General features: G+C 50.3%; 1 protein-coding gene and 1 pseudogene across 2 annotated transcripts in view; one reads left to right on the plus strand and one right to left on the minus strand.

Annotated features, from left to right (window-relative positions):
• Window positions 1–678: 678 nt before the first annotated feature.
• LOC132343956 (large ribosomal subunit protein eL6-like) lies at window positions 679–4,513 on the minus strand (annotated as a pseudogene).
• Window positions 4,514–4,631: 118 nt separating this feature from the next.
• NEURL1 (neuralized E3 ubiquitin protein ligase 1) overlaps window positions 4,632–25,027 on the plus strand; it is a 74,620-nt gene continuing 54,224 nt past the window's right edge. Inside the window, exon 1 of one of the 2 annotated variants that reach the window (XM_005225497.5) lies at window positions 4,632–5,268. Coding sequence is in view for 1 of the 2 variants with exons in the window: in NM_001192253.3 (NP_001179182.1) it covers window positions 5,184–5,268 (85 nt within the window). In the remaining variant the exon portion in view is untranslated. The remainder of the gene's footprint in view (window positions 5,269–25,027) is intronic. The other variant, NM_001192253.3, reaches the window with a different exon arrangement.

A 25,027-nucleotide genomic window follows, 5' to 3' on the forward strand; every position in this document is an offset into this window, starting at 1 on the left:
CCTTCTCCTGTGCATTGGTGTGAGCGCTCACAGCATCCACACGGACACACGTGTACACGCAGCCAAACACATATGCACTGACACCCACCCCCTTGGGCAGAGCTTTCAGAATCTACACTGCTGGGGAGGCGGGGTTGCCACGGTGACAGGTGCTGGAGCACCACCTTATGGGTATTAATAGCTTCCATTGAAGCCACCAAAACAGTGACTTCATCCAGACCTTCTTCCTGGCAGCCTCCTTCTCCCTCCTCGCTTTGTAATTGGGGCTGGGAAGGGCCCCCGGGGCCTCAGAGGCCACTTCCCTGCCTCCTGGCAGCCTCTTTGGTGAAGGATGCTTGAAGTCTCAGGGATTCCACCCAACATCCAGGGGAAGAAGCGTGCTGTGGTTCTTTGCTCCTCTGAGCTGGGTCCAACCACCACCCCTGCCAGGAAAGGGTTTCTGAGGCACAGGTCCCCCGGAGGGGTCACCCTCAGCTGCTCTGGGTCCCGTGCAGCCACACCCACCTCCTCGAGGTCCCTGCCTGGCCAGAGACCTACAGTGAGTTGACAGTGGTGTTCCACCCGCCCACCATAGCACAGAGCTCCTTGGGAAAACTAGGGCCAGTCTAGGGAGATGACATAAGGCGGCGGTCCCCAACCTTTTTGGCACCAGGGACTGGGTTTGTGGAAGATAATTTTTTCACAGATAGGGTGGGGGAATGATTCAAGCACTTTACACTTATTGTGCACTTTATTATTATTACATTGTGATATAGAATGAAATAATTATACAATTCACCATAATGCAAAATCAGTGGGAGCCCTAAGCTTGTTTTTCTGCAGCTAAATGATCCCATCTGGGGGTGATGGGACACAGTGAGAGTAGGGTTTGTGCTCCTCTGGGAATCTAATGCTGCTGCTGATCTGACAGGAGGCGGAGCTCAGGCAGTACTGTGAGGAAGCCCTGTGGCAAAAACAGATGAGGCTTCGATCACTCACTCACCACTTGCTCACCCACCACCCACTTCCTGCCATGCGGCCTGGTTCCTAACAAGCCATGGACTGGTACTGGTCCGTGGCCCACTGGTTGGGGACCCATGACATAGGGTACAAGATTTCAGAGGCATCACACTCAAGCCTGAGCAAGAGCAGGGTGGCTGTTCATTGCATGGTTCTAAGGGCGAGTGCCTCCTTACATTTCATCACACAGGGACGCCTCGCTCATCTCACCCTAATCTCAGCCTCGTGGATGCTCTCATTATCTTCTCAGCCTCTGAGATCAGGGGATGTTTCTGTCCTACCTTCAGTTCCCTGCCTCAGTCCCTAATGCCTCTGGCCCTCCTGTGCAGCTCCCTGGGGTCAGGTTGTCCTGAGCAGCAGAGCCTTGGACCCCTCAGGCAGGCACCGGTGTCTGGTCCCCTTGTCTCCCCTTCCCTGTGACCTTCTCCATTTCTCCCCTGCTTGGCCCAGAGCCCCAGGTTTAGACCACATGGGACCCATGACATCCCTGCCTCCCTACCATGGGGCCTCACCAGCCCCCATCCCTTCTATGTCCCAGCCCATCCCCCTAAGGAAGGGAAGGAGATGACAAGCTTCCCCCCCAGCCACTGTCAGTAAATCCTACCAAGGGCTTGCACTTCACACACTCTCCAGGGGAACTAGTCGCGTCTATACAGTCTTCAGATTTATTCTGATGCCAGCAGCAGCCTAGAGTGACCTCATTCCAGCAGGCTTCAGTGGGTATATGAGTGTGTGAGAGTGTGGATATTTGTGTAGAAGTGAGTGTGTGCGAGAGAGTAAAAGTGTGTGTGCAAACGGATGAGTGTGCTGCCATTCAGAGCCCATGGATTTCTGATGCATGAGTCATCAGCTGGCATGAGCCTTGGGGAGATACACCCATAAAAAGACAGCACCCCTGACCTGCCACGTCCATTCTGCAGCTGGCTGGGCACGTGATCCTGGGCATCTAAGAGGCGGGGGGCGGAGAAGGGAGCTGTCTTTCCCTCCAGACCCCAGAGAGCAGCTGTCAAAGATATTTCTAGCTCGCCTGGAGTCCCAGACATTTAAGGATGTGATGCCTGCAATGGGGTGGGGGTGGAGGGCAGGAGAGGGGAAAAAGGGATGGTTCAGAGGCTTTCCTCCCACGCCTCTTGGTGGAATTCGCCTGGCAGCCAGGGGGATTCGTCCATTTCACAAGCAGTGTTGGACAGTCTGTCATGTACCAGGCACTCTCTTGGAGACTGGTGACATCATGGTGGATGGAGTTGACCTGCTGCTCCACTCACCTTGGGGGGAGGTAGACCATAAACCAGGGGGGAAAGTCTACTTTCAAATTAATTCCAGAAGATAACACAGAGTAATGGTATGGAGCGTAACTGAGAGTTGGGGGGGTTCTCTGGCTGGGCTGGTCAGAGAAGGTCAGGAGATGATACATGAACTGTGCCTGAATAATGAAGAGCTGTCACATGGAGACTTGCGGAAAGAACCACCCAGAAGAGGATGGATGGCATGCCCGAAGCCAGCCCGTGTCCTTGCTGGATTCTGGATCAGAGTTGTTGAAACCAGTCAGGGAGCTAGAGGTGGCGGAAAAGGAAGGCAGATTCCCTCTCCCAGCAGGACCTTGGCTCCTCTTCTAGCCCTGACCAGACAGGGAGAAGGATAGTACTGTAAACTATATGGGAAAATGATCTGAAAAAGAATGGACATATGTATATGTATAACTGAATCACTATGCTATACACTTGAAACTAACACAACATTGTAAATGAATTATACTCCAAAAAAAAAAAAAAAGACAAGGACAAGAAGATGCCCCCCTGTCCAAGTAGGAGATGACTCCCTTCCCTTCCTGCAGGTCCTAGTATCAGTGCTGAGCTTCAGGATGGATGAGTCATTTGAACAGGTGACTTGCTGAAGGCCCTTTCCTCCAGGAAGCTTTCTTTGACTGCTGCAAGCCACAGAGGCCCCCCACCTCTTGGAGCTGACAGAACCACTCAGTTCAGAGTTGGTGGTTCTCTGACAGTTTGTTCCTGAGATTTGTCCCTGAGGCTTGGCCCTCCATCCAGTCTTCTAGGTCCAGTCTGTGTTCATCTAAAGGCTCCCCAAGCCTTTTTGTGTCCAGCAACTGAACAGCCTGGGGTTCTTGATCTGAGCCTTTGTCCCAGTGCCCCTTGGAGCTGACAGAGAGCAAAGGGTCAGGTGCTGGGTGTTTTTTTTTTTTTTTTAATGGACAAGTTATTTAATTAGGTTCTTTGTAAGAAGTTCAGAACACTACTTTGTGAGGATAAATTCCATTTGTGAGAGCAAACACAGAGCGCAGGTAGCCCTGGAGCTGAGGGACAGCTTTGATTCTTTGCAGAATTTATGAGTCCACGGCTTTCTGATCAACCTTGCACTGCTCTGTGATCTCCTATTTCTCTCTGTGTTGAAGATCTCAGCCTTCTGGTGTCTGGGCTTATGCAGCTTCTTCTTCTTGAAGTAAGCGTCAGTGAAATGTTCTGGGATTTTCACACCAGTGATGTCGATTTTGGTGGAGGTGGCAGTGACAAATTTCTGGTGTGTTCTACGCAGAGGAACTCAATTGAGGGACAGAAGCCCAGTCACAAGTAACAAGCCACTGTCCAGATGCTTCAGGAAAATGACCCTCTTTCCTGTGTGGTGCCCTGTGAGGATGATCAGAATAGTCCCGGGAGAGATGCCGCTGGCACGCAGCTTTTTCACAAGCTTACTGAAGGGTTTTCTGCCGTGACTCAACAGCTTCTGAGGCACATCTTCAGTAGGGTAATACCTAGGCGTTTTGTGAAGTCTTACCACTCAGGTACCACCATTCTTGTTGCCACCAACTGGTTTTGTGACAGTAGCAAGAACTCGAACCTTTTTTTTTTTTTTTCCTACCTTGGATTTAGCTGCTGAACACTGTCTCTTGTACAAGGCCTTCCTGGAATATGTAGCTGATCGGAATATCTGCCAACTCCTCTGACCAGGACAGGGTTTCAGCTGCAGTGGGGCTTCCCCTTCTTAACCTTCTTCACCTTTTTAGCCTTGTCGCCAGCATCAGCCTTCTTGGTTTCAGGTTTTTTCTCCTTAGCATTCGGCTTCTCAGCCTTTTCAACCGCCATCTTGCAAGACAGGAAAGAGTGGGTGGGACTCTTAATCTCACTTCATTTATTCAGTCATCATCCACTTAAAAAAAAAAGTATATATATATATATTTATTTTTTTCTGGAGCTTTTATTGTATGCCAGGCACTGTACCTGCTACTAGAGAAATCGGAAATAAGAGTTACTTCGTCCCGGGCCTGGTATCCAGGGAGCTCACCGTTCTTACTGTATGGTTTCCCTTGTTTTCAAGACCAAGCGCCACTGTTGGTGAGGGGAATAAACCCAACCCTTGGAGCCCCAGTCTCTGTCTGATATTTGACCCCTATCTGCTCCCCCGCCAGGCCAAGAAGGGCTAGTGTTGGCCGGAACGTCGCGCACCCGGCGCCACATCTGGCTGAGCGGGCGCGCGCGAGTCACTAAGACGCTCATTCACCGGCGCAGCTGTCACCATAACAACCGGAGCGAGGGAATCCTGGCGACGGCTGGGGGCGGGGGCGGCGGTCGCGCGGGGGACCCGGCGGGGGCGGGAGCGCGGCGTCGGGGGCGGGCGGGAGACCCATCACCGCGAGAGCGCCCAGCACACCCCGCGCTCCTCGGAGCCCCGCTCCATGTCGAGCCGCCGGCGGGAGGGCACCACGCACGTCGCCGCCTCGGTCGTCCCCGCGGGCGGGGACCCAGCCGGCCGCCAAGCCGCCGAGCCTCCGGGCAGGCCGAGCCGCTGAGCGCCCGCACCGAGAGCCCCGACTCTATGGCCGGGGGGAAGCGTGCCGGAGCCAACAGCCGGAACCCGAGCGCCAGCGGGACGAAGAAGGGAGCCCCGGGCGCCGCCGGCCCCGGCCCAGGGGCGCGCCCGCCGCGAAAAATGGCAGGCAGGTAGCCGGCTCGCGCGAGGAACCCCCGCGGCGGGCAGGACCCGCCGAGGACCGCGGAGCCCAGACACAGAGAGGAGAGGAGCGGCCCGCCCGCCCCCCGCCGCAGCCCCACCAGGGCCCTCCCCCGGCGGCGCGCGCGCCGGCGCGCGCACACACTTGCACACCGTACCTCCGCTCCAGCCCAGCCTCGCCTGCCCCCTGCGAGTGCCGAACCCCACTGGGGCCGGATGCCATGGGTAACAACTTCTCCAGTATTCCCTCTCTGCCCCGAGGAAACCCGAGCCGGGCGCCGCGGGCCCACCCCCAAAACCTCAAAGGTAAGGCTCCGCCGGGGCCGGGCTCAGCTGGCGGACTGGGGTGCAGGTGGAGGGGCAGGGAGAGGTGGAGAGGTGTGGTTGGGGAGGCCACACAGGTGCCACCTGTTGTGCGTCTTTGGAGACGGGAGATGAACCCCTGACCGTTGGGGGTGCGCTGGAGGTGGGGGCCTGCCGGTGATGATGGCGAAAATCAGGGAGGATGGCGTTCCGTGGGGTCTACGCAGTTCTCCCAGCTACACCAGAAACGTCACTGGAGTCCCCTCAGGCCACGGTGCTAGGCGAGCGTGCAGATGCAGGGGGTGAGGAAGGGCATTTGCCCAGTGGATGGGGAAGTGTGGCAGGGTGCTCAGGCCGGCCAGCTGTGCTTCCCAAGAGAAGTACCACGGTCTCCTTTTTCATCTAACCATGGCTGGAGAGGTGATGGCTGGAAACACTAGTTGCCTTTCCGATTGGAGGGTCTTAAAAATACAGGGCCGAATAATAACAGCCTGGAAGAAGGGACCAGAGCTGGTGGCCTCTGGAGTCCTCTGCAGCTACTGACTTTTTGTATCCACTGAATCAGCTTGGTTTCTGGTTCCCCAAAAGCTAGATGTCCAGTCAGAACTCTAGAAAGGATGGGCTGAGAGCCTTGAGACAGATCTCAAGGTCTTTGCCCTCTTAAGTCCACTGACCTACTCAGCACCCTAAGGGAGGTGCCGGGCCCTGTTCTTTGCTTTACCTCTTCAGTGCTGTCTCTGACCTTTTGAAGACTCACCTGGGCCTTCCCAGGCCCTCAGAGCCCACTGATTCCCTTCAGAAAGCTCCTTTTCTATCATCCTGAAAACCAGCCAGTACTGACTGGGCATTCGGATGACTAAGAGTTAGGAAGGGAAGCTCTTGGGCAAGTTTACAAAGAACTTTCACAAATACCTTTTCAAATGAGCAAGGAAACTGCTCTGCATGGTGCTCAGAGCTCGTCATACCCATTTCACAGTTAGGAGAAGCAATGCTTGTTTCAGGATCCCAAAGCCAGAGCGGCAGAGCTAGACTGCAGACCTGTATCTTCTGTCTTGGAATACTACCCTCTCTTATGCTGGACAGTTAACCTTCAGAACTGGGGAGAGGAGAGGAGACAGGACCACAATCCTGCATTCTAACTCTGACACTTCCAAAACCACCTCTCACTCACCTTGGGCACATCAGTGGGTTTGTTGTGTCTTTCTGAAAATTAATATGGTGGCACACATCAATCCCTTTTAAAATATCATTTTCATTGGCCTTGTGATTCTGCCTGCAGAATGGATCCTGAAGAAATGGAGATGAAGGCAAATACTTGTACACGAGCCTAGGATGCTATGGCAGTGTTGTTTGTACTAGAAAACAATCTAAATGCCCTGTAATCGTGGTGAATCCTCTTGGTGGAGTATTATGCAACCTTTAAAATAGTATTTTTGAAGAGCATTTGATCACTTGGGAAAATGCTCACAGCAGCATAATGACAGTTGTAAGAAGCAGTGGCAAAGCTGCATAAACAGTAGAGCCCAATTTTGTTAAAATGTCATGGATGCCCCTCCCCCATAGAAATCAAGCAACCTTGGAAAGAAAGTTTCCAAAAGGTTAACCATGGTTTCCTCTGGGTAATGAGATCTTATTAGAGTTTTTCTTTTCTTTTTAATATTTTGCTCTTTTCTAAAATTTCTACAATAAGCAAATATTAATTTTAATCATCAGAAATAAGCTGTAAGTATTGCAGGCAAGTATCATTTTTAATCATCAGAAATAAGCTGTAAGTATTGCATGTATGATGACTTTCTGAACATTGAAAACAGATTCCTAATGATGGTGGAACTTGTGTTTGTCATCCAGTTCAATGTTCTCTCTTACAAGGGAGAGAAATGAGGGGAAGGGAGAATGATTTGCCCATTTACTCAATGGGCCAGTCAAGAGAAGGTGGCAAAGTCAGGCTGACTCCTTCAAGGGCAGGAGTTAGCTGGGGGCCAGTGAGCTGACTCGGCGCTGGAATGCTCATCAATTACCCTGAGAAGGCTGTGTTCCATCCATGACCCTAGGGAAGCCCAGAGAAGGCTTCCGTAATTGCACCGCTTTTTTAACCTACAGTTTGGGATTGTAGGGATGTGAAGTCTCTGGGACTGGAGTCTTTGACAAGGGAGGGAGTGGGCAGGACAGGGTCTGAGGCCCGCCTATCTCCCTGCTCCCACCCTGGCCTCCTCCTCTGCCTGACTCCCCACCTGTCTGGCCTGAGAAAGTCGCCTTGCGCTGCCTCCCTGATTGATAGGGATCAGTTCTTATTCAGTGGAAGTAAATGGGGGAGAAATTTTCCTCACCCCAGCAGTCTCCCTCTCCTGGCCATCTCCCTTCTGGCTTGGTTTTCCAGGATCCATTCTCCCCTGTCCCTAACCACACACCTACAGGAGGGGCCATGAGAATTTTGGTTCTGCTCCTACTGAGGCTGAGATGGATTAGAACATGCCAAGAAAGCTGACTTCCGTCCTTCGTCTAGGGTCTCCTGATTCGGCTTCTCAGCCTGACTTTTCCCCATCCTAAGAGAACCATCAGTTTTATTCTGTGATTGTTTTAATGTTCACTCCAAGTTCCTTTCTAACTATGTCAGCATTGAGCTAGGGGTCTTCTCTGATACATCAACGGTCATCCAGAATTCCACCCCCATTTTATTGGTATGACCTTGATACTGGCTGTGATTCTAAGACTGTCCACCCCAAATTCTCCTTTGTACTCACCCAGAATTTCAACTCTGCTTCTTATCAGTGTCCATCCAGAAATTTACTGGGGGCAGGGAACTCTCGATTGTTTTTTCTCCTTCCATAATTGCCATCTATTGATTTCTCACCGTTTTAATTAAAACAACTGGAAAGGACCTGGCATAATGGGGACCCTGGGACTCATTAGAGATCTAAGGTTGGTCTGGCTGTCAGGCTGACATGAAATGAAGCTCTTCCATCACCTGTCAGGTGGTAGACTTCAGTCTTCTTCCTGAAGACACCCTGACCTCACTCCACTGATGGTGATTCACACTGGGGTCTGAACAGTGTTGGTCTAGGAGTGTCCACGGGAGAGGTCCAAGGTATAGATCCTGGATAAGGACCAACAGATAGTTATGTAGAGCTGGTTATGTCCCTGGGTCAGGGGTGAGGGCTCGTGACATCCCTGGACATTCACAGAATGAAGATCTACTTGATAAGGTGGGGCTGAGGGAAGGGATGGCATCAAATACTTGTTTGGATTGTTAAAATCCCAGATATGTGTGAGCAGAGGTCAGAAATGGGGAATCAGGGAAGAATTTGAGTTGGACATGGAAGGAACTGTAGAAATTGGGTAGATGGCAAGGGGTGCAGTGGGAGTCCTAGATATGGACAGGAGGTAGGGCAAGGGACGTGCAGCAAAGGCTTGGGGCAGGGTGAGTAAATGTGTATAGATGTTCTCAGTGATGGGCCCAGGGTGACTGGAGTAGGGGGTTCATGCTTCATGGAGACAGATACAGAGAACAGAGATCTTCATCCTTCCCTCTCTCTTTCTGAGTGCCTGCCTACTTGGTGCTTGGTACTGGGGGGAAGGTAACTAGGAAAGCCTTCGGGGAGGCTTTCCTCCAACTCAGTCTGCCATGGTCACCCATAGATGGGATGGGGATGGGAAAGACCACCTTCTGTCATTTTTTTTTTATTGTGGTAAAATTCACATAACATAAAATTCACCGTTTTAGCATTTTAAGTGGCATTTAGTACATTCACAATATTGTACAGCCACCACTCTATGTAGTTCCAGAACATTTTCATCACCCCAGAAGGGAAGCCTGTGCCCGTGAAGCAGTCAGTCCTCATTACTCCCTCGCCTGAATCCCCGGCAGCCACTAGTCTGCTTTCTGTCTTTATGCATTTGCCCACACTGGGCATTTCCCTTAGATGGACTCATAGTACATTTGTCCTTGTGTGTCTGGCTCCTTTAACTTAGCCTAGTGCTTTCAAGGTTCGTCCATGTCCTAATGTGTACCTTCTTTCCTTTTTGTGGCTGAATAACATTCCACTGTGTAGATTTGCCGCATTTTGTTCACGCACTTCCCAGCTGATGGCTATTGAGATTGTTCCGCTTTTTGGTTACTGTGAATTTTATGCTGTGAAGATTTGTGTTTAAGTTTTTGTTTGAACACCTATTTTCGGTTCTTTTGGGTCTATACCACGGAGTGAGCCTTCCATCTTTTTAAAGCTGGTGCTTTTGAATTGGACATTTGATAAAGCCACTGGTTGTGACGGATGTAGGGGGGATCATCCCCCTCCGGCTTTGGCTGGGGGTTGTACCCACCAGACATCTGTTGTCTTCAAAGGCTTTTTTCTGTGGTGGCCGAGGCTCCTGGCAGGCAGAGGGGGGAGTATCTGAGGTTGACCGAGGAGCTTTGACTCTTTGAGGTGGACCAGAGTGAGCTACAGGAACTTGTCTGTCAGACTCTTAACCTCCTCACTGCTCTGGGGTGGGGTTGGGGGGTGCATTTGCCTAGGACAAGGTCCTAGCCATTTTTCAGCCTTCAGAGCCTTGCTGGTACTCCCCCTCATCTGGGTCCCCAGTCCAGGTATTGCAGTAGCTGACCCCTCTGCCTCTCATTCCTCCTTTGATGCTGCGAAAGGGATCCTCCTAAAGTATTCCTTTCATCTGCCCCTCTCCTATCAATAGTCTTCAGCGTCATGACCCAGACTGCCATCATCGGAAATTCAAGGCCTCCATTCTTTGCTTGACCCACAGATATTCCCACAGCCCTTGTCTGGGCTCCTCACTTGGCTGTCATGACACTTGCATGTTGGGTTAGCTCATCTGTCCACCCCCCAGCCTTGCAGCAGACAGAGTTGGCGTTGTGAAGGGGTGGGGGCTGGGGGCCTCCTCTGCCACACCAAGACTTCAGAGAGCTGAGTTGAGACAGCCCCTATGCTGAACCTGGAGCATCTGTCCTGCACACCCTGTTGGGTTTTTATCTAGTCTGGCCTTTGAACTCTGTACTGTTAGCCATCACAGTAACATAAGAGCAGCCACATGTGTTGGGTGGTTATTGGGTGCCTAGTGCTTCTGTGTAGATTATTTCTGAGTGAGGAGCTATCGTTGTCACCATTATAGATGGGGAAAGAGAGGCTCAGAGAAGTTAAATAGCTAATCCCAGACCACACAGTTTGAAACTGATGGAACTGGGATTCAAACCCACGTCTCTCTGATTTTAGAGTTCACTCTTGCAACCACTATACATTTTGCCACCATAGAATTCACTCTGGGTGGGCCCTGTCTTCCATTGTGTTAGAGAAACTGGGGAGCAGTCTCCTGGCCTCTTTCCCAGAAGAGGGAAAGAGAGTACCATAGGGTTCTTGATGCTCCTTTCCAACCCCCGACCCCACCCCTCCCACCTCCTCTGCAGACCCATCAGCCAGTCATCGGACACTTTCAAGGGAACTTTATGTTCCTTTGGGCCAGTGTTTCTCAAAGTGAGGTTTTTCTCTCGCCAGCATCAGCATCAACTGAAAACACATCTAAAATGCAGGTTCCCAGCCCCCAGGCCAGACCAACTGTCTCAGAACACCTTGGTGATAGAACTCCCAAACCTGCATATTTAACAGGAGCCCCAGGTCATTCTGCCTCATTATGCCTCAGAGTCTGAGAACTATCAAGGCTGTGGGGCCTCAGAACACACCCATTCTGGTATTCTTGGAGTTGGTGAAATCAGGCTTCCCAGAGGAGAGGAGCCTGAAGTTGGATGGAGATTTGGAATGGACATTCAAGGGCACCTTGGTGAGGGCATGGAGGCAAAGGCACAGAAGCAGGAAAATACAAGGTGCTGGCAGAGACAATGAGCAGTCCTTCCCATCTGGGAGGCGAGACCCACAGTGGGGAGATGAACGGGTCGACCTCTGAAGATAGACTGAGGTTAGATCTCACAGGGCCTCGGATGCCAGAATGAGTTTGGGTCGATCCTGTCGGCAGTAGGAGCTATGGGTGGCTTTTGAGCAGATGAGTGTAGTGATTTCCTTTAAACTGCAGCATCCGCAGAGAAAAGAGGAGGAGCAAATGAAGCATCTTGAGCTGCTGGGAGGTTAATGGAGCTAAAGGGCTCTGTCCTAGGTCAAGCTGAAAGGGCTGGGTGGGACAGCCAAGCTGATGGACTCATCTAGGCTTCCCATGGGTGAATCTGGAAGCATTTCTGACCAATCGCTATGGCCAGGAGGGCTCTTATTCATCAGAAGAAAAAAAGGATTTTTAAGAAGTGTGAGACCTGATGCTTGGCACTATGCTGGGTGCATTCTTGTAGGTTAATTCATTTAATCATTCAGTAAGTGGAAAGAAGGTATTATTCCCATTTTATAGGCAAGAAAACTGAGACTCATGTGTTCTAAGAGGTCTGTCCAGAATAGGAAATGGCACAACTTGGATTTTTAACTGGGACACCAAAAGTTCATGAGGGAGAAAATTCATGAGGGAGAAAATTAGCCTTGGGGGGAATTTCTGCATATTGGGACTTTCTTCTCCCTGAGCATCTGGGATGACAAGCGCCTAGTTCTAAGATGTGTACATTGAGGTCCAGGCATTGGCTCTAAATCAGAGCCAAAGATGGTGGTGGTGTGGGCACCACCAGGGCAGTAACAGAGAAGGAAGAGGTGGGAGGAAGGAGGACAGGAGCGTGTGGGGCACTGCCCAGGGCACGCGGGAGCTGCCTCCACCTGGGTGTGCCAGCTGCCTGGGCCCATTTCCTGTTGGCCTGTGACTCTCTCACTCCTGCTTCTGCACACCCAGGGGCTGGAAGCTGAGGGGCTGCTCCTCACTGAGCTGGTTGCTTTGGCAACCCTGGGTAGGATGTGAGTGGTCTCCTTGGTAACGCCTGGGAAAACTGCCTGCAGGGCTGGAGGGAAGTGGACTGGCCAGTGGTCAGGCTGGGTGGCACAGGCAGACCTGGGCCAGGCTGCTGAGACTCCAGGCCGGTCGGGAGAGTCTGGCTTATGGAATAGCCGGGGCAGCCTGTTGGCCATTCCTCAGCAAGCCAGAGTCCAGGGGCCTTGGGGGCCTGAAGGTCTACCTGGTGAGACCAGAGGCACTAATGGGCCAGCCCAGGAAGTGGGAGGAGATGGCGGTGAGAGCAGGAAGTGAGGAGACTATAGCTTCTGGATGACAGATCCAGCTACAGGGTTTATTAAAAGATGTTTATCAGAGGTCATTACGCGGATCCTGCTGCTCTAGGAAATGAGCAGGTGCTGATGTCTGTGGGGCAGGGTGGAGAGAGAAGCAGGGCTCAGAGAGGAGGAAGAGTCACCGGAAGGCAGGTGGGAGGCTTTGGCTTTCTCTGTGCTCTAGCTGAAGATCTGGGGGTAGGCAGGGCTCTGCGCTGGGCTCCAGAACTGAAGTTCTCCCAGGGTGAGAGTTGGGGTTCCAAGGATACTCTGATGGGAAGGGCTCATTCTGTTGTTTAACAAACACAGACTAAGCATCAGTGATGAGGCAGCTGTTCTCCTAGGCTTGAGGATATGGTAAAACACAAGAAGATGAGGGCTTGCTGCCATGGAGCTCCCCTTCCAGTCTGGGAGTTAGCTCAGAACAAGAACAGCAAATGAACAAATGAATCAGAATATGATAGCAATTACTCACACTTATGTGCCAGAGACTATGCTAAGCTGTTTACACCTATTATCCCCTTTAACCTTTAAAACAGTCATGTGAAGTAAGTATGATTATTATCCCTATTTATAAATGCATAAATGGGTTTCCCTGGTGGCTCAGACAATAAAGAATCCCCCTGCAATGTGGGAGACCTGGATTTGATCCCTGGGTTGGGAAGATCCCCTGGAGGAGGTCATGGCAACCCACTGTAGTATTCCTGCCTGGAGAATCTTCAAGGACAGAGGAGCCTGGCGGGCTACAGTCCATGGACTCGCAAAGAGTCAAACAAAACTGAGCGACTAAGCACAGCACATAGATGCAGAAACTGAGGCTCAGAAAGGTTAAGTAACTTGCCCAAACTCACATGGCTGGTATGAGGTGGAGCTGGGATTCTAGCCAAGATCTCTCTGACTTTGGCCCTACAACTCTTAAAAAAAAAAAAAAAAACACACACACACACACAGCTTTTCATTTAGAACAGTTTTAGATTTACCGAATTATTGCAGAATAGTAGAGTTTCCATGTAGTCCATGTCCGGTGGCCTTCATCCTTAGCGTCTTACCTTAGTATGGAACATGTGTGACATTAGTGAGCCAGTATTGAAGATGGTCCTCAACTGACGTCTGTACCTCACTCTGATTTCTTCAGTTCTCCCCCGTGTTCTTTTTCTGTACCAGGCTCCCATCCAAGATGCCACATTGTATTTATAGCTACTACATTTTATATATACAGTTGTGTTTTCTTAGGCTCCTCTTGGTTGTGACAGTTTCTCGTACGTTTCTTGTTTTGGATGACCTTGACAATTTTGAGGAGTGTTGGTTAGATATTTTGTAGACTGTCCTTTCACTGGGATTTGTCTGATATTCTCATGATTAGACTATGGTTATAGGTTTCGGAGAGAAAGACCATAGCGGTGAAGTCCCATTTTAGTTGCATCATATGAACAGTAAGTGTCATCAGCATGACTCATCGCTGTGGCTGAGGACCTTGGTCACAGGCTGAGGTAGAGCTCATCAGGCTTCTCCACTGTGAAGCTGAAGGTGCACTTTCCTCTCCTCCACCTCGCACTCTTTGAAAGGACGTCGTGTGTGCAGCCCGCACTAGAGGCGGAGAGCTGTGTTCCACCCCTGGAGGCTGGGGCACGGCTTTAACTGTTCTGCCAACTCTTTAGTTTCTCGTCTTTGTCTTTCAGTTGCTCAGTCATGTCCGACTCTTGGCGACGCCATGGACTGCAGCACGCCAGGCCTCCCTATCCTTCACCATCAGTTTCTTACACAGCACTAATATTTGGATAAGGACTGTGAGAGAGAAGACTGGGAACTTGGAGGAACGTGACCTGGTCTTGGGGGTCTGGGTAGTGAAATGACCAGGGAAGTGATCTGAAAATGAGTAGGGGTTGGCTTTGTGTTCCTGGGGGCAGGGCTGCTCCTGCCATGTTGGGTGTGGAACTATTCATTTAGCATCCGTGACCCCTGCCCATTAAATGTCACTGGTCACCTGTGTCATTAAAAAAACAACTCTCCAATATTTTAAAAAGCACCCCAGTAGGGGAGCTCCCTGGTGGTTCAGTGGTTAGGACCCTGTGCTCTCACTGCCGAGAGCCTGAGTTCAATCCCTGGTCAGGGAACTGAAATCCCACAAGCTGCGAGGGGTGGCAAAACATAAAAAAGCCATTCAGAGAAGACAGTACCACCCCAGTTGAGGATACTGAGCTGGGTGTGGGGCGCAGAGAAGGGCGCTCCTGGAAGGGGTCTGACACAAGCCCGTGTTGAAGACAGAGCTGGCTCTGAGTATGTGTGTGCTAAGTCACTTCAGTTGTGTCCCACTCTTTGCTACCCTAGGGGCTATAGCCTCTGTGCATGAGATTCTCCAGGCAGAAACACTGGAGTGGGTTGCCATGCCCTCCTCCAGGGAATCTTCCGACCCAGGGATCGAACCTGGGTCTCCCGCACTGCAGGTGGATTCTTTACGACTGAGCCACTGGGGAGGGCTGAGTCCTGGCTGGTGTCATCCCAGCCTTCCAGGCCATGGAACTTCCTGCAGAAAATCACTGAATGGCTGCTCCCTTGCCTCTCTACCTGTGGAAGCAAGTTGCTGGTCCCACAGGCTGTCTGTGTGGGGGCGGGGCAGGAGGAGGAGAGAGAACCCTCTTGGGATGATTGAGAGGGGACGGAAGTATGTCTACTGGCTTTTCCAGATAGCATTCTTTGCCTCTGTTGCCCCGTCATGCCATGCTGGCTGCTCCAGAGGTTAGGTGGGGGCAGGAAAGGGAGAACATTGCCAGGGAGGTTTCTGTCCTTCGATGAGGGTGGTGGCACTTCCACATGCTCCTGGCTTTCATCTTCGTCTTTCCCCTTGGCTGACCCCCAGCCTCTGCCTGGCATCTACTGAAAGGCTGACCTTCTCCAGGGAATGGGGCTGTGGGTGTGTCTAGGTGGGGGTGTCCGGGTACCCTTGAGAGCGAGGAGAGGAGACACTTTGCCCTTATCAGAGTTGAATGCAACTGTGAGGATGCTCCAGCTGATTCATTTCATGTGTTGATGCCCTCTGTGCTGGGCCTGGTGCTGGGCGTGAAGAATAGGGAGAGGGGCACTGGATGTCATCTCTGCCCTTGAGATGCCCGTGGCCTATGAATCGCTCATCCGGTTCTGACAGCAGTGGCAGAAGGGGCCAGGAGCCCTTCTTCTCTGTGGTTGCTTTGCTTTGCTTTCCTTTCTAAACCCTGATCTTACCAGCAAATGTCCTTAGAATACATTTTCCCTGAAGCTGGTCAGGTATGTGCATGGGGGTGGTGGAAGAGGCATGGTTACTGACTTCTAACATCAGAACCCAAGTAGACCCTAGAGGTCATTATGTCTTAGCTCCTTTCTCAGCCCAGGTCTAGAGTTCTCAGACCTGGAGAGAGGAAGTGACTTGTCCAAGGTCAGACACCTGGATGGACCAGGTGCTAATGAGGTCTTAAGGCTCTGACCTTGCTGGATGACCTCTTCTGGATGGCAGAAGTTAATTCCAGAGGGACACCTGAGGGGGACGAATGCTTGTGGCAACTGTGATGTGTACCATCCTGAGGGCAGCTATTGAAAGAAGAGAAGGCTTCCCAGGTGGCACTAGCGGTAAAGAATCCCCCTGCCAATGCAGGAGACGCAAGAGACTCGGGTTTGATCTCTGGGTGGGGAAGATCCCCTGGAGTAGGAAATGGCAACCTGCTCCAGTATTCTTGCCTGGAAAATTCCATGGACAGAGGAGCTACAGGCATCACAAAGAGTCAGACATGACTGAGTGGCTGGGGTCACCAAGAGTCGGACACAACTGAGCAGCTGAGCACACACTGAGCAGAAGAGTGATAAGATCTTGTAGATGCTTTGGAAGGCTCTGGGGCAAGAGAGAGGGGCAGGGGAGGACGAGGCTGGAGGTTCCTGTTCCTCCAGGGGAGGAGAGGTGTGGCTTTTCCCAGGGCAGGGCTGTGAGCAGCTAGGCAAGCAGATTGATTTGGGAGACACTTTAGAAGGTCGACTTGAAGATTTGGAGAGGTGCCACCTGTATGGATATGTGTTGGAGGATTCTGACCTCTGAGGCAGTGGTCAGTGAGGCATACAGGTGGCTCAGCTTGGAAGAGCTTGGCTGTGCATGGGGCGGGGGCATCTTGGGAAGTCAGGGGTGAGCATGCTGGTGTTTGAGTTTTCCCTTGCAAGCTGTGTCCTACCCAAGGCCTTGAGACCTTAGAGCCAAGAGGAGAGAGCAGGACAGAGCTGGCTCTGAGCTCTTGGCTCCATTCCTACCCGCTGGGACACCATCAATAGTTAATGCCCCCTCTGTCTGTCACAGGTGGCTCCCAGGTGGGTGGAGGCGGGGCCCTGGCACCTGTGCTGTGATGTGCCTCTGGCTTCTGCCGTGGCTTTCAGTCCCAACCTGGCCAGGCTTTCTCAGGTGGCTCCTCGCTCTCCGTGGGGGCCAGTTCCCCCAGCATACACACACAAACCATAAAAGGTGGCCATAAATCAGCCCAGACAGGCCAAGGCTACTCTTGTTTTCCCAGAATTGAGATCAAAGCCCCAGACCCTCACCCTGAGGCTCCGTACTTATTAAATTATTAAACTGTGAAGGGAAGGGAAAGCACAAAGGTCTGGATGGATGATCATAGAGTAAAAGAGAATGCGGAAAAATGGCTGAGAAATGAGGCAGCAGGTGGGAAAGGGGAAGAGAGGAGAGAAAAAAAGCTCTTTGTCTCTGCCCTGAGCTTGGAGACTTCACAGGGCTGTGAACCTTGCATTTGAACAGCCTCAAACCATTCCCTCCTACTACTTCTTCTGATTTCTCACTGGGGCCCATGACCAGAATTCATGGCCCCACTTTACACAGGAGAAACTGAGGTGCAGATTGTCACAGGATTATCAAAGTCTGTACTTTTTAAAAAATATTTATTTATTTGGCTATGTTGTTCGCTTGCGGAATCTTTTATTGTGGCACGCAGGCTTCAGAGTGCATAGGTTTAGTGTTTGCGGTGCATGGGCTCAGTTGCCCCAAAGCATGTGGGGTCTTAATTCCTTGACTAGGGTTCGAACCTGCATCCTCTACTGTTAGAAGGCGGATTCCTAACCATTGGAGCACCAGAGAAGTCCCCCAAATCTGTACTTCTGAGTCCTGTTCCAGCCTCTTTCTAGGCCTCTTCATAGGTCCGGAATCAACATTAGGTTAATATCCGTTCTTGACCCTGGCTCTCAGGCTAGACTGGAGTTCGTGAAGAACCTCGTCCTGACCCCAGCAGGCCCAGCGAGGACCTCTTCCTGCCTGGAGACCTCGCACTTTCCTTTAGCTTCCTGGTGCAAAGACAGAGCTCGGACCCGAGGGAGTGCCTGTCCTGATGGAGGCAACAGATTCTGTCCTTGACTCCTGACTCCTCTTGATGGCAGGAAACAGCCTCCTCCCCCAACCCTGCTTCGTTGTAGTATAATTGGTAAATAAAATTGTAATACACTTAGAGTGTACTGTGTGGTGATAGGTATATGTATATATTATGAAATCATTCCTGCAATCAAGTTAATTAACACATCCATCTTCTCACATAGTTACTTTGTTTTGTTTGTTTGGTAACACTTAAGATCTACTCTTAGCAAATTTCAAGTATACAAGTATTAGGAACCATAGTCAGCATGCTGTGCCTTAGGTACTCAGAACTTACCTTGTAACTGAAGTTTGTATTTTTAACCAACATTTCCATTTACTCCACCTCCCAGCCCTTGGCAACCACTATTATACTCTCTGTTTCTTTCAGTTCAACCCCTCCTTTTTTAGATCCACATATAAGTGATATTCAGTTCAGTTCAGTTGCTCAGTCATAGCCGACTCTTTGTGACCCCATGGACTGCAGCACGCCAGGCTTCCCTGTCACTAACTCCCAGAACTTGCTCAAACTCAAGTCCATCGAGTCAGTGATGCCATCCAACCATCTCATCCTCTGTCTTCCCCTTCTCCTCCTGCCTTCAATCTTTCCCAGCATCAGGGTCTTTTCCAATGAGTATATTATATGGTATTTATTTTTCTTTATCTTTTCTGTGGCTTACTTCACTTAGTATTAGGCTCTCCATGTTCCTCCATGTTGCCCTAAATGGCAGGATTTCCTTCTTTTTATGGCTGAATAATATTCCATTTATATACATGCAAACAGACATATCTGTGTATACATATATATATATATACACACACACACACTATATTTTCTTTATCCATTCATCCATCAGTAGACACTTTGGTTGTTACCATATCTTGGCTATCGTGGATAATGTGGCAATGACCTTGGGTGTATAAATTAGCTCCTCAAGAAAGTGATTTCGTTTCCTTTGGATATACACTCGGAAGTGGGGCTGCTGGGTCATATGTAGTCTACTTTTAATTTTTTGGGAGACCTCTACACTGTTTTCCAAAACGGCTCTGCCCAGTTTACACCACCAGCAGTGTACAAGGGCTCCCTTTGCTCCACATCCTCGTCAGTATTTGTTTTCTCTTGTCTTTTTAATAGTAGACATCCTAACAGGTGTGAGGTGTTACCTCATTGTGTCTTTTAAAATCATTTTATTTATTTATTTTCGGCTCTGCTGGGGCTTTGTTGACTTGTGGTCTGATTGTGGCGAGTGGGGGCTACGCTCCAGTTGTGGTGTGCGGGCTTCTCACTGTGGTGGTTTCTCTTGTTGCAGAGCATGGGTTCTAGGGCATGTGGGTTGCAGTAGTTGTGGCTCCCGGGCTTCTAGAGCACAGGCTCAATAGTTGTGGCCCACGGGCTTAGCTGCTGCATGGCAGAGTGGATCTTCCTGGATCAGGGAGCGAACCCATGTCTGCTGCATTGGCAGGAGGTTCTTTACCACGTTCTGATCCTCACTGTGGTTCTGATTTGCATTGAGCACATTATCATGTACCTGCTGGCCATTTGTATGTTTTCTTTGGAAAAATGACTATTCGGGTCCCTTGCCTGTTTTTTGATCGAGTTGGTATTATTATTATTTTTGCTATTGAGTTGTAAGAGTTTCTTATGTATTTTTGGAAATTAGCCCCTTATCAGATATATAGCTTGCAAATACTTTCTCCCACTCCACAGAGTGCCTTTTCATTTTATTTTTTACCTTGCACGCAAAACCTTTTTAATTCGAGGTGGTCTCACTTGTTTATACTTTCTTTTGTTGCCTCTGCTTTGAGTGTCAGCCCCCCAAAATCGTTGCCAAGATCAGTGTCAAGAAGCTTAACTCTTATGTTTTCTTCCAGGATTTTCGTGATTTTAGGTCTTACATTTAGATCTTTAATTCATTTTGAGTTGATTTCTGTACCTGCTATGAGATGGGGGTCCATTTACTTTTTTTGCATGTGGATATCCAGTTTTCCTAGCACCTTTTATTGAAGAAACTATCCTTTCCCCATTGTATATCCTTGGCATCTTTGTTGAAAATTAGTGGACAGTGTATGTGTGGGTTTATTTCTATGCTGTCTATCCTGTTCCATTGATCTATATGTCTATTTTTTTATGTTAACATAGTATTGTTTTGATACTTATAGCTTTTTAGTTTAATTTGCAATTTGTCTTAGAAAAAATTGTCTTGAAAAAAAGAAAGGAAGTGTGATGCCTCTGTTCTTGCTCAAGAATGCTTTAGCAGTTCTCCAGGTTAGCCACAAAACAAGTCTTACCGTATTGAAAGAAGGTTGGAATTTCATTGAGTATTTTTTCTGACCACAATGATATGAAACTAGAAATCAATTATAGGAGGAAAATGAGGAAATTCACTAATATGATTAAACAACATGCTCCTGAACAGTCAAAAGGGAAATTTTTAAAGTCTCAAGACAAATGAAAGTGGAAACCTAGCAAACCAATGGAATGTTAGGAGATGCAGCACAAGCAGTTCTAACAGGGAAGTTTATAGTGATAAATACTCACATTAAGGGAAAAAAAAGAATGATTTCAAATAAATAACCTAATTTTATACCTCGGGGAATTAGAAAAAGAAAAACAAATTAAGCCCAAAGTTAGTAGAAGGAAGGGATTAAATGAAATAAAGACTAGAATGACAGTAGAAAAGATCAACAAAACTGTTTTGTTTTTTAAACAGATAAGCAAAATGGACAAGTCTTTAACTAGACTAAGAAAAAAGAGAGAAGACTCAAATAAATAAAATCATTAATGAAAGAGGAGACATTGTAATGGATACCACATAAACCCAAAGAATTGTAGGGGGCTTTCCTCTTATATTTTCATCTACTGTGAACAATTATATGCCAACAAGTTGGATAACCTAGAAGAAATTCCTAGAAACATGCAACTTACCAAGACTGAATCACAATGAAAGAAAATCTGAACAGACCAAGAATGAATAAGGAAAACCCCTCTTTTGGGGGTGCAAAGAACCTAGCCAGTGCCTGAGAGATGCACAGGGGCTTTCTGCTCTCCTGAGCCAGGCGTGGCAGATCCTCTGGGGCTGAGGAGACAAGCCAGACATCCCGACCCTGGTGTGGAGCCAAGAGGATGGAGGAAGTGGTGGGATGAGGCTGTGAGTAACCAGGATGCCACTTACATGGAGCTTTCTGCATCAGAGTGCAGCCTTCCTCGAAACGGGGGTTTCCGTTGCGTGAGAGTCCTCTAGTTCTCCTACTACAAAATGTGAAGGGAAGTATTTTAGGGAGCTTGGGTTCCCCTCATCTGGTCCCCAAGTTGAGGTTGTGTTAAGGAAACAAAATATAAGAAGAGCCTGGACTGGTTTTGAGAACAGAATTTCCTAAAATTTAGGGCTTGTTCTGAGGATGGTGGGGCTTTGCTCTCTGGTGCTAACGGTTGATTCCCAGGGTACAAGGTTCTATCTGGGAGATGAGGCTGCAATATATGAAGGCAGGATTTGGGGTAGGTATTGGTGCATCTGTCTGGGGAGTCTGAGTTCCATGCTGGGGTGAGGATTTTATCCCTAGGAGGAGTTTTCACTTCAGGGTCCAGAATTCACGATTGCAGTTGAGCATCGAGTCTTGGGGCCAAGAGTTCATTTGGGAGCTCCATATTCTAGGATTGGGTTGAGGTTCCAGTTTTAGGCTTGGAGGTTGATTATCAGATGGGAAGTCTTGTGCTCTGGGAGGAGAGGAAGAACTAGAACCCACTTTTTCTTCTGGGGAAGACTTTCTGGGACCATAAGCAGAGGAATGGACCAATACACTGATGATCAGGAAGCTGGATTCCAGCCCTTGCCTGGATATGAGACCAAGAATAAATCACTTATAAGCTCGAGGTCTCTGGCTGCAAGCTCGGCCAGGCAGTGGTGTTGACTCACAAAGCACCATCCAAGCTTGCTTGATCCTCCCAAAATGACACTAATGGTGGGCTCCATAGGCACCGACAGCCATTGCTTGGTGAGTCAAATCTCTGATGACAGTACTCAAGCCGCCCTGGGCACTGTCAGCTTGGTCCAATTAGTGCCAATCAGATCTTAACTTGTGCTGAGGGGCCCCCGGGACAGGGAGTGCACATGGAGTGAGATATGTTAAATCTGGGTCCCGGGGCTTGGAGTGTGGCTCTGGCAGGCGGGGGCAGGGCTGGGCTGGGCCCACGGCTTCTCTCCCTATGGGCCAGCTCCCACCCAGACTGACTGGCAGGGGAGACGTGATGTCGCTGTGATCAGGGGCCTTTCTCTCGTGTGCTTTGCAGGGCAGCTGGGAGGCAGAGAGTCATTGCTGGTGACCTCCTAGCGCCCCCGTCCACCCTGACGGCAGGCGGACTTTCTGGTCTTAGAGGTCCTCTTCCTTTTTGTCCAAAGGGGGCCAGCCCTGAATAATGCAGAGCAGTCAGAGTGGGGTCAGCAGGGAGCTTCCAGCTTGGGGTAGTTTCTCTAATGTTCCAGAAAAACTTCTCATTTGGGAAGGAGCCCTTTCTGGTGGCCCAGAAACCTGAGGAAACCTGAGAAGGTGGGGGAGTTTTCTCCACCACCAAGTCTGTCCTGGGGATGTAGGGATGGCTCTGTCTGGGTCTGCAGGGACCCTCCAGCCCCACTCTCTGGGCCTGGAAGGCCGAGAGGCCTGGGAGTCCTTCTGGGCTGTGGAATCACAACCTAGACATTGAACTCTGGTGCTGTCCAGCAGGTCTCTGAAGTTCCCTTGGGGCATCTGGGGGCACCTAGGCCAGTGGTCACACCTCAGATGTGAGGAGGGAGGAGAGGGAGACAGGGTGGTTGAGGCCCAGGCTCTGGAATTGGACTTTATCTTTGCTGCCTGAGCCACCTGAGGCCACACGCTTCTTCTCCACACCCCAGCTCTTTATTGGAGGTAAAGCTAGACGAGTAATAAATGCATAATAAATACTTCTTCTCGTTGCCATCATTAGGCTCAACTGTTGGATCTTGGCTTAGACATCACTTCCACCAGGAAGCCTTCTCAGACCACCCTGGCTAGTCAGATGGCCTCGGTGTCCTCGCTCCGTGCTGCCCTGTGTTTCCCTCATGAGACTGACCACACTGGCCATCAGGGCCTGTTTACTTGTTAGTTTCTTTTACTCCCTGGCTTGCTCACTGTATCGCTGTATCGCTGCCACCAGTGCCTGGCTCACACAGTGGGCACTTGATGGATATATATTTTAAAAAATGTTTATTTATTGGGCTTCCCTGGTAACTCAGCTGGTAAAGAATCTGCCTGCAATGCAGGAGACCTCAGTTAGATTCCTGGGTTGGGAAGATCCCCTGGAGAAGGGATGCCCACTCCAGTATTCTTCTGCTTCCCTGGTGGTTCAGACAGTAAGGAATCCACCTGCAATGTGGGAGACCTGGGTTCAACCCTGGGTTGGAAAGATCCCCTGGAGGAGGGCATGGCAACCCACTCCAGTATTCTTGCCTGGATAATTCCCACAGACAGAGGAGCCTGGCGGGCTACAGTCCATGGGGTCACATACAGTCCATGGGGTCACAAAGAGTCGGATGCGACTAAGCACAGCACATGTATTTATTTGGCTGTACCGCGTCTTAGTTGAGGCACACGGGGTCTTCAGTCTTCACTGTGGCAGGCGAGTTCTTTTAGTTGCAGCATCTGGGATCTAGTTCCCTGACCAGGGTTTGAACTCTGGATCCCCTGCATTGGGAGCGTGGAGATTTAGCCACTGAGCCACCAGGGAAGCCCCGAAAGATACTTTGAAATGAATGCAAGGATGGACTGATTCTCGGGAATTCAAACTTTTCTTCTATGGGCTCTTCAGGGCTGCTACAGCCTCACTTTTCTTTGTTGAAATGACATTTCTGCACACCAGGCCCTGGGGCAAGAGAAGGGGAGAGCAATATGGAAGTGATGGTTTGTGTGTTCATTCCCTGATGGCACAGGTGTTCTCTGAGTGCCTCCTGGGCGCAAGGCCTTGTGCTAGCCTCAGAACAGACATGGTCCTGCCCTCATAGCGCTTATGGTGCTGATCACTGCGGCTGAGGCAGATCACAGCAGAGGAGGGTAGTTAGTTAGGCTGAGTGGGGTCTGGGAGGGTTTCCAGGAGGAGCAACTTGCTTTGCGGAATGGTGGGAAGTGTGGATAAAGATGGCCAGCTCTCGGGTGGTGAGCAGGTAGCAGATGGAGCAGACAGAGCCATCTGTGTTTGGGCAGTAAAGCCAAGCTGGCCAATGACGGCGTGTTCAGTGTCCTTGACTATCAAGTTGAAGGAGGATTCAGAAGCTGTGGGTGCCACCAGCTCTGCCGTCCACAGACCAAAGACCTTGAGCAGTACTTGTCACTCCCTGAGTGCTGGTTCTAAGATGGAAACTGTGATGCCTTCCAGCCCCCTGGGGTTGTCAGATTGCAATGGCAAAGCACTTTGTAAATGGAGCTGGCCCAGGAATGGAGGGATCCAGGGGCAGGCCCTGACCAGTTAGGTAAAAGGCCTGTGGATCTGGAGGGAGCCAGTGGGAAAACAGGAAGGCAGCCCAGCTTCAGCCTTCTCTGTTTTGTAAATAATTAAATTCTTATCTCAGGTTTGTGGTGTCCACATTGTGGGAGGCAGGTGGGGCCGCTGGGAGCAGGTGGCCGAATTATCCAGGAAGTGGAGCCCCTCTCCTCCCCCTAGCCTCCTGGTCACCCACCCCCGGCAGGTGGGGTTGGGGTAAGAGGAGCCTCCCAGGGTCTTCTGGTGGCTGGCTGCATCAGTCTTCCTCTGCATTTCCTTTTCTCTCTCCCTGTCTCCATGTTTGATCGTCTGGCCCCCCTCTCCACGATCCCACTGCTGCAGACACAAAGGGCCTCTTTCCCCCTCCACCCCAGCCCCTCGGCGCTGTTCCCCCAGTGCCTGCCCCGCATCGCTGCCTGTGGAAACCCTTCTCTTCCCGAGGGCCCCTCCTCAGACACCCCCACCTCCAGAAGGCTGGCACCCCCAAGTCTGCCAAGCCTGTTGGGGGCCTTAGGGGAGCACCGACCTCTCCCTCACCCCATGATCCAGAGACAAACCGTCGTTTTTTTTTCATTTTTAGTGCTTAATACTGAAACTGTGAAGGTCTGTTTAGTCTTGTCCAGTTAACATAAACCAGCCGGAACTGGGCCGTGGTTGGGAACTGTGCTCTCAGTTCCCTTATTTGGAATGAAATTCACTGTTTTTTACTGGGAGGCAGTGGGGCCTTAGGGAGGCCCCGCCGCACCCCCTCCC

This window comes from Bos taurus, chromosome 26 (genome assembly GCF_002263795.3).
Source record: "Bos taurus isolate L1 Dominette 01449 registration number 42190680 breed Hereford chromosome 26, ARS-UCD2.0, whole genome shotgun sequence".
Taxonomy (NCBI): domain Eukaryota; kingdom Metazoa; phylum Chordata; class Mammalia; order Artiodactyla; family Bovidae; genus Bos; species Bos taurus.